This window comes from Myotis daubentonii, chromosome 9, assembly GCF_963259705.1.
Source record: "Myotis daubentonii chromosome 9, mMyoDau2.1, whole genome shotgun sequence".
Taxonomy (NCBI): domain Eukaryota; kingdom Metazoa; phylum Chordata; class Mammalia; order Chiroptera; family Vespertilionidae; genus Myotis; species Myotis daubentonii.
In genome coordinates, this window is record NC_081848.1 from 14256151 (window position 1) to 14275005 (window position 18855).

Sequence of the window (18855 nt, forward strand, 5' to 3'; positions counted from 1 at the left end):
TTGGAATAAACGCTCATATATGATTCAACCCTGTCTCTGCTTAATTGGCTTGAATAATGACAGGCAGCATAGACCCATTGTTTGTTCAGTTACAGTTAGAAAACTGAGGCTCTACTCTAAGCCTCAATCTGTAGTGAATATAATTAGAAATGAAGGTATCAATTTGAAACTGATTTTCAAAGGCAAAGTTGTAATTCATTTACCGGCTTTGGCATAAATTTGTGAAAGAAGAGCTGGCATGCTTTGGTTTTTTTTCAATTATGCATGAATACAAACTATCAAGTTTCTGCCAATTTTGATTTTGATGATGAGCTGATTTTTTAAGATTGTGTGTATAGTCTCTTGTGTTGGTCAATGATGAAATATTTCCATTAAAAAAGAAATCACGCCCTAACCGGTTTGGCTCAGTGGATAGAGCGTCTGACTGCGGACTGAAGGGTCCCAGGTTCGATTCCGGCTAAGGGCATGTACCTTGATTGTGGGCACATCTCCAGAAGGAGGTGTGCAGGAGGCAGCTGATCGATGTTTCTCTCTCATCGATGTTTCTAACTCTTTATCCTTCTCCCATCCTCTCCGTGAAAAATCAATAAAATATATTAAAAAAAAAAAAAAAAAGAAATCACTTACCAGTAAACAGGCTGGGATAAAACCTTCATCTGTACAGTGTTCTGCATATTCTTTTAAATGTGAACTTTCCAAAATAAAAGTCTGGCAGGTAGAAGTGAGGTTTTCCTGTTGTAAGTAACCTAAATGAAAAATAAAAGTTTAGGTAATTATAGTCAATTCTGCACTTTTAAGAAAACAGCTGTTAAAAATGTTAGAGCCCCCTATTAGGCACATATACATAAATACATACACACACAGACACACAACCTAGAGGAGGTTCATATCACAAATGGAATGTGCTGGGACTCTACAGCCTTGCTCAGAAACAGCAGTTTGTGCTACCATAAAGTAAAATTCGTAAAATACATGGCTGTTTAATGGGGAAAACTCTAGATAAACTAGAAAAATAAGGTGTTTGATAAAGTGTAATGACTGCACAGTAATGCCTGCAGAAGAATCAATAAAGTTATAAATAACTAATATCAACACTAATAAAAGAGAAAAATGGTAATTGGCGTACGACGATACCCTTTTCATTGGCTAATCAGGGCTATATGCAAATTAACTGCCAAGATTGGCAGTTAACTGCCAAGATTGGCAGTTAACTGCCAACTAAGATTGGCAGTTAACTGTCAACAAGATGGCAGTTAATTTGCATATGTAGGCACAATGCAGGGAGGCGAAAGGGAAAGCAGGAAGAAGCCCCCTGCCACTGACAGTGATCGGAAACCCAGTGGGGAGCTAAGAACTGGGGGGCAGGGCAAAGGCGGCCCTGGGGCCGCCTTTGCCCTGCCCCCCAGCCATGATCGGAGAATCAGGCGCCTTTGCCGCCCTGGCCAGTGATAGCAGGAAGTAGGGGTGGAGCCAGCGATGGGAGCTGGGCACGGTCGAAGTTGGCAGTCCCGGGAGCTAGGGGTCCCTTGCTTGGGCCTAAAGCGGAGCCCACGATCGCGGGGCCGCTGCAACTGTGGGTCCCCGCTGCCCGGGCCGGACGCCTAGGCCAGAGGCGTCAGGCCTGGGCAAGGGGCCAATCCTGCGATTGATTGGAGGGTGATGGGGGTCAACGCCTGAGGGCTCCCAGTATGTGAGAGGGGGCAGGCTGGGCTGAGGGACACTCCCCCCCCCCACCCAGTGCACGAATTTCGTGCACCGGGCCCCTAGTAAAGAAATAATATTCTTCTGTACCATAATCTCCATATTTTAGATAAGGTATGTGGTAAAACAGCTGCAATCAATAAAAGCTACAGGAACTATCAACAAGACCACCCCCTACTGGATTTATGACTTAAAATCTGCAGAAATCCTGCTGGGTCCAACATGGGGGCTAATTTTACTTAAGGGTAACCTCTAGCATCATTATACACTCACTAGAGGCCCAGTGCATGAAAATTTGTGCACTGGGGGCTGGGGAGGGAGGGAGAGTCCCTCAGCACAGCCTGTGCACTCTCACAGTCTGGGACCCCTCGGGTGATGTCCACCTGCCAACTTAGGCCCACTCTCCAGGGGATCAGGAATAAGCTGGCAGTCAGACATAACCACTGGCAGCCCAGGAGCCCTCGGGGGGATGTCTGACTGCGGCTTAGGCCTCCTCCCCTAAGCCGCAGTCAGACATCCTTAGCGCTGCTGAGGAGGGGGGAGAGGCTCCCGTCACCGCCAATGCGCTCACAGCCATCAGCCCGCCTTGTGGCTGAGCAGAGCTCCCCATCTGGGAGTGCACTGACCACCAGGGGGCAGCTCCTACATTGAGTGTCTGCCCCCTGGTGGTCAGTGCGCGTCATAGTGACCAGTGGTTCCCCCTTTAGGGTCAATTTGCATATTACACTAGAGGCCCGGTGCATGAAATTCGTGCATGTGTGTGTGTGTGTGTGTGTGTGTGTGGGGGGGGGGTGTCCCACAGCCCTGCCTGCGCCCTCTTGCAATCTGGGATCCCTTAGGTAGAATCCCTAGGCCTGGCCGGCGATCAGGGCCTATTGGGGCTTTCCTTTCCCTGGCTGCCAGCAGCTGGCCCTGTCCTGCCGCTGCACTGCTTCCCATCTGTGCGACACTGTTACCCCCTAACCCCCGCCACTGGTCACCTCCCTCTGAGGGCGGCATGTATGGGGTGCAATCGCTTGGCTGTCCTGGACCTCCCTCTGTGGGTTGATCGATAGCCCAGCACAGGGAGGAATTGCCCACCTGCTGCAGCACCGCCTCTGTGGGGCAATCTATAACAGAGCCCCCTCATCAATTGCCCTACAGAGGGTGGCTTGGGTTTCCCTCTGCGGGGTGATCGTGGGGTGACGTGGGACCCCCTGACCAATTGCATTGTACCTGCCTTGGCTGGCCTGGCTCAGTGTATGTCATAGCATGGTCGTCAGGACAGTCATTCTGCTGCTCGGTCATTCGGTTGATTTGCATATTATGCTTTTATTATTATAAATTGTAACACATCAGCACGCTAAACCACACATCATGCCCCCATTATCTGAAACGGAAAGCCCATATACGGATACAATATGTCAATTGGAGCTCCTCTGAAAAGTCTCCATCCCTTTCCTGGGAAGATCCTGAATATTTTTCCCCTCAGAGAATACCATACTCCCGATTAAATGAACCTCAATAAAGAAAGCAAATTGTCCTAAAGGGGACTGCTCTATCTATGGAGTAGCCCATTCTTTATCTCACTGCTTCGCCAATAAACTTACTTTCACTTTAAACTCTATGCTGGCTCATTTTTAATTCTATCCTGTCCAAAGCCAAGAACCCACAGTGAGTCACAGACCCTATGTCCCCAACCCCGGAATGCCGGGAGCCGGTCCATGCTTGCTGTTTCAAGGGACCTGGCATATATGGCATACTGTTCTTAATATGTTTGCTCACCTTCTTGGCACTATGTGTTTTAACCAAGGTCTATGAGAAAGGTTGTTTCCCCAGGTAGGGATTTTCCCCTGAAGTTAGGGAGGGAATAAAACCCCTTAACTAAGTGCCAGGCGGGTAATTAATCACTTTAACTACGAACAATCATACTTAAGCTACATAATCTTTACTCCCTGGAATGGAGATAAGAAACGCCCTAACCTTTGTAATAGAGATTGATAGGATTGAATCAACTGGTATAAATACAGATGTAACAAGACAGAAAGAGACAGAACTTAGAAGACAGAACCAAGAGAGACAGAACCTAGGCACAGAACCTACACAGAACATTCTCTAGAGACAGAAGAACTTCGCTGGAGAGAACATGGCAAAAGATCCTGGACAGAAACTGGCCTCAGAACCTAGAGACAGAACCTAGTGAGAGAACATGGCAAAAGATCCTGGACTGAACCTGACTACAGAAATTGGCAAGAGAACCTGACTAAAACCTGGTGACTGAACCTGGCTGGAGAACCTGGACAGAACCTGACTGGAGAACCTAGCGAGGGAACATGGCTACAGAACCTGGCTGGAGATCCTAACCAGAACTTTGCTGGAGATCCTGGCTAGAGGTCCTGGCTAGGCTGCTGATCAACTGAACGCTGTCTCCGTGTCATTCCTTCTTCGCCGACTCCGTCTACGCCTTTGGGAACCCCTGGACCCGCTGGGGTTGGACCCCAGCACCGGAATGCGTACATCATCTTGACTAGGTCAGTAGATGGTATAAAGTAACATACTAAACTATGAAAAAAATCTACAATCTCCAATGTTGCTATTTACTTGTATACTTCAACATTTATCTAATGCAGTGGTTTTCAACCTTCCTAATGCCGTGACCCTTTAATATAGTTCGTCATGTTGTGGTGACCCCCAACCATAAAATTATTTTCATTGCTACTTCATAACTATAATTTTGCTACTGTTATGAATCGTGATGTAAATACCTGATATGCAGGATGTACTTTCACTGTTACAAATTGAACATAATTAAAGCATAGTGATTAATCACAAAAACAATATGTAATTATATATGTGTTTTCTGATGGTCTTAGGAAAGGGTCGTTCGACCCCCAGGTTGAGAACCGCTGGTCCAATGGTTTAAGAAAAAAATGGAACAAAATAACTAATTTGTCATGAAAGGTAAGAAAGGCACCCTGTTTTTCTTTTTTGCCCCTTGAAAATCAAAGCATTAATTATTTCAACAAATAGCACACGTAACTGACATTCACAGAACAGTATATGAACCAGTGTTTGGTAGTTTTACAAATATGAATAGCTTATCAGTCCCGACTAGCAGCCTATCCTTGTTCTTTTGTTTCTTAGAATTACTAAGGTTTAACTAAACTAAACACTAAAAATAATATTGTACAAAAGAAACACTGAAGGCCAGGAAACATGCTTCTTATTCTATTCTGTTAAAATAAACATTGGCATTTCAGGGGGAAAAATCACCTAAAATCTTGAGGACTCAAGATGATTCATCTATAAGGCATCAATCACACTTGCCTTGACTTGTGGATCAAATCTGGTTAAATTACTCTTTTGTATAAAGCCCTTCAATCACTTCCCATGGCTTTCTTTTTAAACCTCTACATTCTGAGTGGTTTCATTAAGATTCATGGGCTGAGAACCTCAAGAAAATCCTCTCAATCATAAAAGCATATGAGAACCCCGGCACAAAGTATCAAAATCAACTTTTATAGAACTCTCAAAAACAATCAGTGTTGTAAAAATCTGGGAGCATTTATTTTTTTAAATGGCTAAACGTTACTAAGTATAGTGAACATTGTGGCATTTTAACTTGCTCTATTTCTATGCTCATTTCCCCAGTTTAGCAGTACACTTGAAAATAAACAAGCTGCCATCATTGTGAAAACCATCAGCCTAGCAGTTGGTGAAGCAAGTTTTCCAAAGCCCCATTGCCAGAAACTGCCATTATTTGACCTGTGTGACAACTCCCTGTAAACCCAACTTGCATAGCTTGTCTTTGAATTGAATCAGTGCTCATTCAGTGCAAACAATCTTCCCCTTGGGGGTGTTTGCTTAAAATAGCCAGAAGGAACTGTTTAACACCACAGCTGCCTGTGACATAGAAGAAGGCTGGGACAAACAATAAGCTAAACAAAACACCATAAAACAGAAAAGATGGAGAGAAGTCCTTAGAGCAGCAGTTCTTAACCTGTGGGTCTCCACCCCTTTGGGGGGGAGGGGTTGAATGACCCTTTCACAGGGGTCGCCTAAGACCATCGAAAAACACATATTTAATTACATATTGTTTTTGTGATTAATCACTATGCTTTAATGATGTTCAATTTGTAACAATGAAAATACACCCTGCATATCAGATATTTACATTACGATTCATAACAGTAGCAAAATTACAGTTATGAAGTATCAATGAAAATAATTTTATGGTTGGGGGTCACCTCAACATGAGGAACTGTATTAAAGGGTCGTGGCATTAGGAAGGTTGAGAACCACTGGCTTAGAGGGTTCTGACAGGCTCTGACAAGGTCCTGGGATAATAGGTCATGTACAAGTGTAGAGCAATGCATATATTTAGAAAAGACCTGACACAGCCGCAAACTCTCACCTCTACTCATCAAGTGAATAGTAAGGCAGATTTGTTCAATGTGTAGATGAATGTTGAAGTATGTTTCAAGTACACAAAGCCCCCAGGCAAACAACAGGAAAGGTACTGACTCCAATCATTTAAGGAAATTAATGCCAAATCAAAGAAAATAAACTACAAAAAATATAGACTTTACAACAAAATTCGCTCAGGGAATTAAACAAGTGCTAAAACAACAATAATGAGTAATAAACATACGGGAGGGAGAAAATTTTGATTACAATTGTCACATTACTTAAAGTGGCGAATTGTTAACAAAAAATTATTAGACATCTGGGAAAATAAGAAAATATGGCTCATCTATGGCAGGGGCGGGGCACAGGTGGGTGTAGGTAATAGACACTACCGTTAAGCCAGCCACGACACTGGACTTAATACTTTATTTATTTACTTATTTATTGCTAATCTTCATTCAAGGATATTTTTCCCACTGAAATTTCAGAGTGGGGGTGGGGGAGAGAGAGAGAGAGAGAGAGAGACAGACAGACAGACAATGACTGCACGTGCTGGGGCCCGGGATGGAACATGCAACCGAGGTATGTGCCTCTGACCAGTAATTGAAACCGCAACCCTGTAGTCTGCAGGCCTGATGCTCTAATCACTGAGCAAAACCAGCCAGGGCTCGACTTAAGACTTTAAATCAGTTATATAAAATAACTTTGGAGAACAAAAAAAAACCAGGATTAAATATCTAATGGAAATTATAAAAATGTCTCATCAAAAAGAAATAAAAGGTAGAAATTTTAAGAAAAAACAAGTAGCAATTCTAGAAGTAAAAAGTATAACTGAAATGAAATATTTACTAGAAGGGGCTCAACAGCAGATGTGAGAAGGCAGGTGAAAGAATCAGTAAACTTTAACAGGGACAAATGCGATCATTCAGTATGAGGACTAGACATAAGAAAAGACTAATGAAAAGGAACAGTCTCTGAGAGACCTATGGGAGATAGTAAATTGAAGTCCCAGAAGGAAAGCACAGCAAGAATATGTGAAGCGGCAGTATCTGAGAACATCCACAATTTTATGAAACACATTAATCTACTTATACAGGAAGCTCAACAAACTGCAAGTAGGATAACTCAAGAGAGATCCAAACCAAGACACAATCATAATTAAACTGTCAAAAAACAAAGAAAATTTTGAAAGTAGAAAGAGAAGCAGTTCATCACATATAAGGGATCCTCAATAAGATTAACAGCTGATTTTTTTTTCAGTGAGATGACATATTCAAAGTGCTGACAGAAAAATAGTCAACCAAGAATCTAGCAAAACTCCTTCAAAATAAAGAAATTAAGATACCTCCAGACTAAAAAACAACAATAGAGAATTTCTCGCTATCAGACTTGCCCTATAAGTAATATTAAAGGGCTATGGCTAGGTAGGGTTGATTAGAGCATTGCCCCGATATGCCAAGGTTGATAGTTCAATCCCCCTTCAGGGAATATACAAGAATCAACCAAAGAATGCATAAGTGAAACAACAAATTGATGTTTCTCTCTCACTAATATCAATTCTTTTTTTAAAAAAAAGGAGAGAAAGAAATATTAAAGGAACTTAGTCCTTCAGGCTAAAATAAAATGACACTAGACAGTAAATCAAATTCACATTAAAAAATAACGAATACTGTCAAGGTAACTACATAGGTAAATATGAAAGGGTAAAAATGATCTTTTGTAAATTTTTTCTCCTCTGCTTTAAAAGATAACTGCATACAGCAATAATTATACATCTGTTTCAATGGGCATACAATATATAAAGAGGTAACGTATATCACCCTAACAGCAAAAAGGCGTGAGAAGAAAATGGCATCATATAGGAGCAAAGTTTGTTTGCTTGGTTTTTTATTTATTGAGGGTGATACTGGCTAATAAAATTATATAGGTTTTAGGTATACAATTCTATAATACAACATTTTCATATTGTATTGTGCTTACCACCTCAAGTCAAGCCTCCTTACATCAAGCAAAGTTTTTATAATAGTATTGAAATCAAGCTGGTTCTAATCAAGAAAAGATTGCTTTTGGTTTAAATTGATTTTAATCTCTAAACAACCACTATAAAAATAACTCAAGAGATTTAAGATGGCAGCCAGCAGGACAGCAGTGAGGGAGAGAGTGTGAGGGGAGTGTGTGGACATGTGCATGTGCATGTGCGCATGCGTGTGCGTGTGTGTGTGACAGTTAGATCCTGCAGGATTCTCGGGGGCTGGCAGACTGGGCTTTCCTGGATGGGGAGCCCCAGCTACCGCTGCAAGCACTGCTGGGGCATCCTAGCCCTGGCACAGAAACCACTCAGTCTTCAAGGGAGAGCTGGGTGACTAGGAGCCCAGCCTCAATACCACCCAGACTGGCCTTGGACACCGTCCCAGACCCAGGAGACACCCAGGCCAAAGACCTGCTACCTTATCTGCAGAACTGCAGTCCCCACCTCTCTGGCCGATGACTCCAGTGAGTCCCAGAGTGCGTGACCCTCCTGCCAAGCCCGCTGCTTCAGCTGCAGATCCTGAGCTACCAGCGCCTTGGTTCCTGGACCTCTCGGTAAGTCTTGGAGTGCACGCTTCTCCTGCCAAACCCACACTGCTTCAGCAGCAGCCTCCAGGACGCCTGCCTCCCCAGACACAGGTTCCAGGATCTCTGCAGGGATTCACAGAGTGACGCCACCTGGATAACAGTCACACCACATCAGCCAGAGTCGCGCTACCTCAGTCGCCAGCCCCAGGATCCCCGCAACCCTGCCGTGAGCTCTGGGACCCCACAGTTAGATGCATGCCAATGAGACCTCAGGCAACCCCTTTCTCTCACAAGCACATCCACAATAGCTTTCACAATGAGGCCGGGGTGTGTCACATTGTTGGACAACCTGTAAGGAGACTACATCCATGAACGAGAAACTAACATTTAAGACCCATCTACATCAGGAGAATCCAAATAACTCAAGTAGAGGGCTCCTCTAGAACACACAGCTCAGGATATCTGAAAGACCAATTACCTAGGACTACCGCCCCCACTCCCAAAGAACAATAAAAACAAAACAAAACAAAACAAAACAAAACAAAACAAAACAAAACAAATGTGGATGGCACAGCAGCTGGATCTAAGACATAAAAACATACATAACGGCACAGCAAAAATGGGGAGACAAAGAAACAACCCCAAAGGGAAAGGAGGAATCACCAGAAAAGGAACTAAATGAAATGGAAGCAATTAATTTGTCAGAGAAGGAATTCAGAGTAATGGCTATAAGGATGCCCAAACGTCTGAATGACAAATACACACAACTCAATGAGATTCTAAAGGAGCTGAATGAGAATTTCACCAACATGAATAAGAATCAAGAGGAAACGAAGAATGACATCCTATATAATAAAAGCCTAATATGCTAAGTGTCCAGTTGTCCATTCAAGCAATCAAAGCGTAATATGCTGATATGCTAAGGCTGCTCAACCGCTCACTAAGACCTGCACTAACCACCAAGGGCAGACGCTCTGACTGGTAGGTCTTGCTTGCTGCTGGGGTCCAGCCAATCGGGACTGAGCAAGACAGGCTGGACACTCCCTGGAGCCCTGCTGCAGTCCCTCCCTGGCTGGCCAACCTCCCACGTCCTTCCTGGCTGTGCTTCGTGCACCGGTAGGATCCTTTGGGTTGGCCTGCGCCCTCTCGCAACCCGGGATCCCTTGGGGGATGCTGGAGAGCCAGTTTCAGTCTGGTGGCAGAACAACTAGTCACTATGATGCACACTGACCACCAGGGGGCAGACGCTCAACGCAGGAGCTGCCCCCTGGTGGTCAGTGCGCTCCCACAGGGGAAACACTGCTCATCCAGAAGCCGTGCTCATGGCTGGAGAGTGCAGTGGTGGTGGCGGGAGCCTCTCTGCCTCCGCAACAGCACTCAGCTGTCAGCTGGACATCCCCTGAGGGCTCCTGGACTGTGAGAGGGCGCCGGCCTGGCTGAGGGACACCACCGAGTACACAAATTTCATCCACCGGGCTTCTAGTAGCTGCAATGAAAAAAAAAAAAAAAAAAAAAGGTTTCAATAGGAGACTAGAAGAGGCTGAGGGCCAAATCAGTGAGGCAAACAGAAATGAAAAAAAAAAAAAAAGCTGGGGCAGCAATGCTTATATTTGACAAAATAGACCTCAAAGTGAAGGCCCTAACAAGAAATAAGGAAGGCCACTTCATAATACCAAAGGGATGGATACAACAAGAGGATAAACAATGGTCAACATATACACACCCAATAAAGGAGCATCCAAATACATAAAAAAGTTCTGGAAGATATTAAGGGAGAGATCGACAGCAACACAATAGTAGGGAACTTTAATACTCTATGGATGTCACTGGATAAATCCTCAAGACAAAAAACCAGCAAAGAAACAGCAATCCTAAGTGACTCACTAGATCAGATAGAACTAATTGATATCTTCAGAACATTTCACTCCAAAGCTACAGAATATACATTCTTCTCAAGTGCACATGGAACATTTTCAAAGATAGACCACATGCTAGGACATAGGCTACCTCTCTAAAAATTCTAGGAGACTGAAATCATATCAAGCATCTTCTCATATCCCAATGGCATGAAATTAGAAATCAACTACAATAAATACAATCATAAACAAACATATGGAAACTAAATAGCATATTATTAAACAATGAATGGGTTACCAAAGAGATCAAAGAAGAAATAAAAAGCATCCTGGAAAAAAATGACAATGAAAGCACAACAACCCAAAATCTATGGGACAGGGATGCTTACTTTCACCATGCCTGCTCAACATAGTACTAGAAGTGCTAGCTGTAGTGATCAGACAAGAAGAAATAAAAACATCCAAATTAAAAAGGAGTAAGTAAAACTTTCACTATTCGCAGAAGACATGATACTGTACATAGAAAACTCTAAAGACTCCATAAAAAACTACTAGATTTAATAAGGAAATTTGGCAATGTAGCAGGATATAAAATTAATACCCAGAAATCTATGGCATTTTTATACACCAATAATGAATGCTCAGAAAGGGAAACCAAACAATCTCATTTACCATTGCAACAAAAAAGTTTAGATACTTAGGAATAAACCCAACCAAGGAGGTTAAAACACCAGTACTTGGAAAACTACAAGATAGTGAAAAAAGAGAGAGGAAGACATTATATAAGTGGAAGAATATACTGTGTTCATGGATTGGTAGAATCAACATCAGTAAAATTGCCATACTACCCAAAGCAATCTACAATTTCAATGAAATCTTTATCAAAATACCAACGGCTTGTTTCACAGACATAGAACAAATATTCCCAAAATTTTTATGGAATCAAAAAAGACCCTGATTTTTTTGCAATCTCAAGAAAGAACAACAAAGTTGAAGGGATCACAATGCCAAATATCAAGCTATATTTCCAAGCCACTGTACTCAAAACAGCACTGTACTGGCACAAGAAAGGCATATAGACCAATGGAACAGAACAGAGAACCCAGAAATCAACCCAAGCCATTATGCTCAATTAATATTTGACAAAGGAGGCAAGGTCGTACAATGGAGTCAAGACAGTCTCTTCAATAAATGGTGTTGGGAAAATTGGACAAATACATGCAAAAAATGAAATTAGACCAACTTACACCATACACAAAAAAACCCCTCAAAATGGATAAAAGACTTAAATGTAAGACGTGAAACCATAAAAACCCCAGAAGAATCCATAGGCAGCAAAACAGCAGGCATCTCTTGTAGCAGTATCTTTAAGGATACATCTCCTAGGACAGTGCTGGTGACCCTTTTGAGCTCGGCGTGTCAGCATTTTGAAAAACCCTAACTTAACTCTGGTGCCGTGTCACATATAGAAATTTGATACTTGCAACCATAGTAAAATACTTATATATTTTTGATATTTACTTTATATACTTAAATGCCATTTAACAAAGAAAAATCAACCAAAAAAAATGAGTTCACATGTCACCTCTGACACACGTGTCATAGGCTTGCCACCACTGTCCTAGGACAATGGAAACTAAGGAGAATATAAACAAATGGGACTACATCAAAATAAAAAGCTTCTGCACAGCAAAAGAAACCAACAAAGTAACAAGAGAGCCCACTGCATATATAGTGGGATGATAAAAATGTTACAACCACTTCGGAAAATCACTTGGTAAGTTCTTAAAAATATTAAACATAGAATCCAATATAATAAAAGCCTAATATGCTAAGTGTCTGGTCATCGGTTCAACCAATCAAAGCGTAATATGCTAATGATATGCTAAGGCCGTTCAACTGCTCGCTATGACGTGTATTGATCACCAGGGGGCAGACAGTTGACCAGTTGCTATGATGACCACTGACCACCAGAGGGCAGACAGTCAAGACCAGTCTACCAGTCACTATGACATGCACTGACCACCAGGGGGAAGACCCTCCAACCGGTAGGTTAGCTTGCTGCTGGGGTCTGGCCCATCGGGACTGAGTGAGATGGGCCAGACATGCCCTGGTGCTCTCCCCGCAGTCCCTTCTTGGCTGGCCAACCTCCTGCATCCCCCCCTGGCACCGGTGGGGTCCTTCGGCCTGGCTTGCACCCTCTTGCTATCTGGGACCCTCGGGGGATGTTCGAGAGCCATTTTTGGCCCAATCCCACTTAACGCAGAAGCTGCACCCTGGTAGTTACTGCGCTCCCACATAGGAAGTGCCACTCAGCCAGAAGCTGGGCTCACAGCTGGTGAGCACAATGGCAGTGGTGGGAGCCTCTTCCACCTCCACGGCAGATGGACATTCCCTGGGCTCCTGGACTGCGAGAGGGCGCAGGCCGGATTGAGGGACTCCCCACCACCAAGTGCACGAATTTCATGCACCGGGCCTTTAGTTACCATATAAGCAAGCAAGTCCAATCTTTAGATATACATATATCTAAGAGCATTAAAATCATATGTTCAACAAAACTTGTACATGAATGTTCCCAACAGCATCCTATATAATAAAAAGGTTCTATGCAAATTGACCCTAACAGCAGAACGACTGGGAATGACTGGTCACTATGACACACACTGACCACCATGGGGCTGATGCTCCATGCAGGAGCTGCCCCCTGGTGGTCAGTGCGCTCCCACGGGGGAGCTCTGCTCAGCCAGAAGCCAGGCTGACGGCTGCCAGGACAGTGGTGGTAGAGGGAGCCTCTCCCGCCTCCTTAGCAACGCTAAGAATGTCAGACTGCAGCTTAGGCCTGCTCCCTGCTGGCAAGTGGACATCCCCCGAGGGCTCCTGGGCTGCCAGAGGGATGTCTGGCTGCCAACTTAGTCCTGATCCCCCTGGGAACGGGCCTAAGCCAGCAGGTGGACATGCCCCGAGGGGTCCCAGACTGGGAGAGGGCACAGGCTGGGCTAATAGACCCCCCAAGTGCAGAAATTTTGGTGCATTGGGCCTCTAGTTTTTCATAATAGCCAAAAAAGTAGAAATGTGCATCAGTGAATGGAAAAACAAAATATGATATATCCATACAATGGAACACTATTCAAGCACAAAAAGAAATTAAGTACATATATATGTCATAACATGGATAAATCTTGAAAACATTAAGTTCAAGAAGTCAGGCAGAAAAGCTCACATATTGTATAATCCCATCTACATGAAATTTCCAGAATAGGTAAATCCCATAGAGACAGAATAGATCAGTGGTTGCCAGAGGATAGCGGAAGGGGACAATTGGGTGTGACTATTAACAGGCATGGGGTTTCTTTTGGGGTGATAGAAATGTTCTGGAATTAAAATAGTGGTGATGGCCGCATAAAAATGTGAATATACTAAAAATTACTACATTTTGCACTTTGTGGTATGTGAATTATACCTCAATAAAAAACTATAATCCTAACTTTTTAACATGTCATATGAGATTCTGTTTTGCATCATAATTTCCTTTTAAGCCCTATATCTTGTTATTCCATCTCTTCCAGCCAAACTGGTCTTTCAATTCTGCAAATAAACAAATGATGTTATTCCAAGGCCACTATATACTTTATTCACTTTGGTTGAACAGCTTTATTTTTTCCTAGTGTAGGTAATTCCTATTCATCCTTCAGGTATAGTCTAACTATGATTTCCTCAGAGAATTTTTTTTTTCAACCCTGTCATTATGTACCACACTCCGATGACCAGGTACTAGATTCCCTTCTACTTGCCTTTGTAAGTATACTTATTAGTATCTCAGTGCTGGTATAATAATTAAGTATTTAACTACATAAGTCCTCACTTAACATTGACAATAGGTTCTCTGTGATTTTAAGCAAAACAATGTATAATAAAACTAATTTTACTATAGGCTAATTGATATAAACAAAAATTAAGTTAATGATCTGGCATCCCATCAATGTTATAATGGAAAAACATTGAAACGAGTTATTCAAAGATCTGTTGTACTAAAGCAATTATTCCAATTTGAAAATTATAAGGTCCTATTCTTTTCCCCTGAAACTATATATTGAACCAGGCCCGACAATTAAAAAAAACACAAATCAGTGGGCCTACAAAGTCATTATATATGATCATTATAAAAATAAAAAGGAAATTATCACCTCATTTTAGGAAATGTCCTAGCTGGGATGTGGGAACCAACACACCACTTCCCACTTATAGTTGATTAATCAGTTTTCCCATCTCTTGCTAACTAATGCTATAGGGAGAAAGAAACATACAACTAAAACACCAAAAACTTTGCCCTCTGGAATATGGGAAAGCAATTAGAAACCAGGTAGCATATAGAAACCTTTTTTAAAAATCTCAGATACTACTACTCTATATCCCCATCACTGAAGATGTGAAATCATCTGACATGTGAAATTAGATGGATCAAAGATAAATTGCTATTTTCCTTGTTTTTTTTCTCCCCACAAATAACTCACTATAAAACCCTATAAAAATATAGCCAGTTGAAAATAAATTGTTTTTAAAATGGTTCGCTTTCTGAGTTATATTATTTGGAATAATTAAGTCAGATGCTACTAGGATTTCATTAATATAGAAATTTAAAATGTGTACAACCCATTAGAGTCACCCTGAAATCAGGGCAGTTTGAGTTTTTCTTTTTTAAATATATTTTACTGATTTTTTTTTTACAGAAAGGAAGGGAGAGAGATAGAGTTAGAAACACTGATGAGAGAGAAACATCGATCAGCTGCCTCTTGCACCCCCCCCCCCCCCCACTGGAGATGTGCCTGCAACCAGTACATGCCCTTCACTGGAATCGAACCCGGGACATTCAGTCTGCAGGCCAACGCTCTATCCACTGAGCCAAACCAGTCAGGGTTGGAGTTTTTCTTTATGTGCTTCAAGATTCAAATTGAAAACCCCAAATAAATAGTTTCTTTTCATAGTGGAGAGTTTCCAAAGTACTAACCACCTCAGATGTTTTCATAACCACTTGGGAGTTGTAACAGGTGATGGTATGAAATCTAATTCCTTAAAGTAGATTTGATTTTCTCTAGACCAAGCATTCTCAAAAAGAATGACATAGCCCCGAGCCGTTGAAAATTGGTACCGGGAAGAGAGTGAAACTAAGAAAATATTCTTTAATGCTTGTTTACAGAAATACACGCAATATATAAGCAGTATATTTGAGGCATTAAAATTTCACGAGGGCAGGCAATTAGGAAAAAAACCTCTAAAAATATTCCTTAAGGCTGCAATCATGAAACAAAGGTTGAGAATACTTCCCTGGATGGAATGCAGTAATATACAGTTAACCCTTCTCAGAAAATATGGTTATTTGTGCTAGCATACGCTGGGAAAGGAATCATGGCAGATCATATAGTTTATAGTCTGTCATAAGACATTACACTTTTGTATAGTATACACTTGAGAAAAGGCTGTTAAAAGGCTAGATTACTTCTATAACAAGTGTTCATGTCCCACTTTGGGCAAGCTAGTTTCCATTTTAGATTAGACTTGGTGTATTTAGCTTTACTTTTGTCCTAGAAGTTATAAAATAATGTGGTAAATAGTTGACTACATTCATGTTCATTTATAATTTTTTATATATGTGTATATGTGTGTGTATATATATACACATATATATGCACATTTACTAATATATGATTATATGTATGCGTGTATATATACATACAAATATATATATACATATATACACACATATATACATACACACATATGTTAACTAATTATTTGCTTACAAAAAAGCTTAACTGAGAATTGTAAGCAATTCTCAATCATAATAATAGGGAAAATTTTAGGTACAAATTATTCTAAATCTCAAATGTCACAGTAAAAATACAAACTACACCAATCATCTCTTATTATAACAATACAATTACTCTTCAACTAAAATTAGCTATTAATTATTGTTTCTCCTTATTTCTAAAGGTAACTTTAGAATAAAATAACTATCTTTTGTATAGACTTAGTGGCAAAGATATTCAAATAACTAAGGAAGTATGCCTGAATTTCCTTTTTCCTAATACAATACCTATTGGCTTCTGCCTGCTTTTCAGTGGAGGTAGTAATAAGCAACAAAATATACTGAAGGAGAAACAAAACTGAAAAAGGAAAAGGAAAGGTAAAATTCTAACTATATATTAAGGGCATTCAAATTTTAGGAATTAGGATGCTGAGTCTGGTCTCTTCCTATTTTAGAGAGGGAAACATAAAAAGAGAGGTGCATGCCCAGGCCCATGTGGTTCGGTTGGTTGGGCGTTACCCCGTGCACCAAAGGGTTGCTGATTCGATTCTCAGTCAGGGCACACACCTGGGTTGTGAGCTTGATCCCTGGTAGGGGGCATGGAGGAGGCAGCCAATCAATGTTTTACTCACATCAATGTTTCTCTCTCCCTCCCTTTCTCTAAAAATCAATAAAAAAATCTTTAACACGTTAAGCGCCCAGCCTGTTGTGTCTTCTGGACCGAGATAAAGTGTCAGTCACCAGTGACTGACAGTGCGCTTAATGTGTTAAAAAAAGAGGTGCCTGACGAAGAAAGCAAGTGATAGCAAATCTCCCTACCTGGAAATATCTCCTTCACAGTGGTTCAATGATCCTAATAAAAATGTAAGTAATTCATGGGAAGCCTTAACTTTTGACACATTATATTAGTAGATCCACCAATAACAAAATCTCGGTTAATAAACAAGTTATGATGAACTAGGACTCATGTATACACAAACACAAAGCAAAGGTGGTAAGACACTAGGACTTACTTCATTGGAGGATAGGGGTTAGAGCAGCCGTTCTCAACCTGTGGGCCGCGACCCCTTTGGCGGTCGAATGACCCTTTCACAGGGGTCGCCTAAGACCATCCTGCATATCAGATATTTACATTACGATTCATAACAGTAGCAACATTACAGTTATGAAGTAGCAACGAAAATAATTTTATGGTTGGGTCACAACATGAGGAACTGTATTAAAAGAGCCAGAAGGTTGAGAAAGTATTACCATTACCAGACTTGGGGAAAATTCTGCAACATTTCAAGGAAGAGGTGAATCTTGAAGGATGGCTGGCATATCCCAAAGAAACTGATAGAAAATATACATGAAGAGCATGTTTGGGAAACATGCCCAGTTTGGATGAAGCACATGTATGTGATAGAACAGTTGGAGATACAACTGAAAAGACAGAATGGGTAAGGATCATAAAAAGTTGTAAATGTCAGCAATGACAGTATTATTATCCTATATAATAAAACCCTAATATGCAAATCGACTGAAATGCAGAGCAACTGGTCGCTATGACACGCACTGACCACCAGGGGGCAGACGTTCAATGAGGAGCTGCTGCCTGGTGGTCAGTGTGCTCCCACAGGGGGAGCGCCGGTCAGCCAGAAGCCAGGCTCACCGCTGCGCTGCAGGAGCCTCTCCTGCCTCCTCGGCAGCACTAAAGATGTCTGACTGCTGGCTTAGGCCCACTCGCCAGGGCCTAAGCTGTCAATCGGACATCACCCGAGGGCTCCTGGACTGTGAGAGGGCGCAGGCCAGGCTGAGGGACACCCCCCTACCCCCCCCCCCACCGGTGCACAAATTTCGTGCACCGGGTCTCTACTGTCAAATACTCAGACTGGTTTCAATTTTCCTGAATGGATGTTGACTCACACAGTTAGGAACAAACCTATTTAGGAATCCTAAGAAAGTTCTGGCCCAGTGGTTGAGGTATGGCCTATGAACCAGGGAGTCATGATTGAATTCCCGGTCAGGGCACATGGCCAGGTTGCAGGCTCAATTCCCAGTAGGGAGTGTGCAGGAGGCAGCCGATTGATGTATCTCCTCATTGATGTCTCTCTCTCTCTCTCTCTCTCTCTCTCTCTCTCTCTCTCTCCCTGTCTGAAATAAGTAAAAGTATATTTGTTTTTAAAAAAGAAAGTTTTGGACACTTCACCCATAAAACACGCTACCTGCACATAAACCTTTACAGATAGTTTGTGGGATCCCAGAACTTTTGAAGCCTGCCCATTAATCCCAGATTAAAAATACTGAATATGACAAAAAAGTAAGTAACTTTCTAGAAATAAAATTCTAGAGGGTACCCTGGCTTGTTTGTTTCAGTGGATAGAGTATCTATGGACCTGCGGACTGAAGGGTCCCAGGTTCAATTCCAGTCAAGGACACATACCTGGGATGCAGGTTCGACCCCTGCCTTGGTCAATGCATGTGGGAGGCAACCAATTGACGTGTCTCTGGCACATCGCTGTTTTTCTCTCTGCTTCTCCCCCTCCCTTCCACTTTCTCTGAGAATAATTGGAG

The 18855-nt window shown here is 42.0% G+C and overlaps 1 protein-coding gene across 1 annotated transcript in view; it reads right to left on the reverse strand.

Annotated features, from left to right (window-relative positions):
- LOC132240595 (protein NPAT) overlaps positions 1 to 18855 on the reverse strand; it is a 60279-nt gene that overhangs the window by 37987 nt on the left and 3437 nt on the right. The window contains exon 2 of the mRNA XM_059707995.1: positions 628 to 746. Coding sequence (XP_059563978.1) covers positions 628 to 746 — 119 coding nt within the window. The remainder of the gene's footprint in view (positions 1 to 627; positions 747 to 18855) is intronic.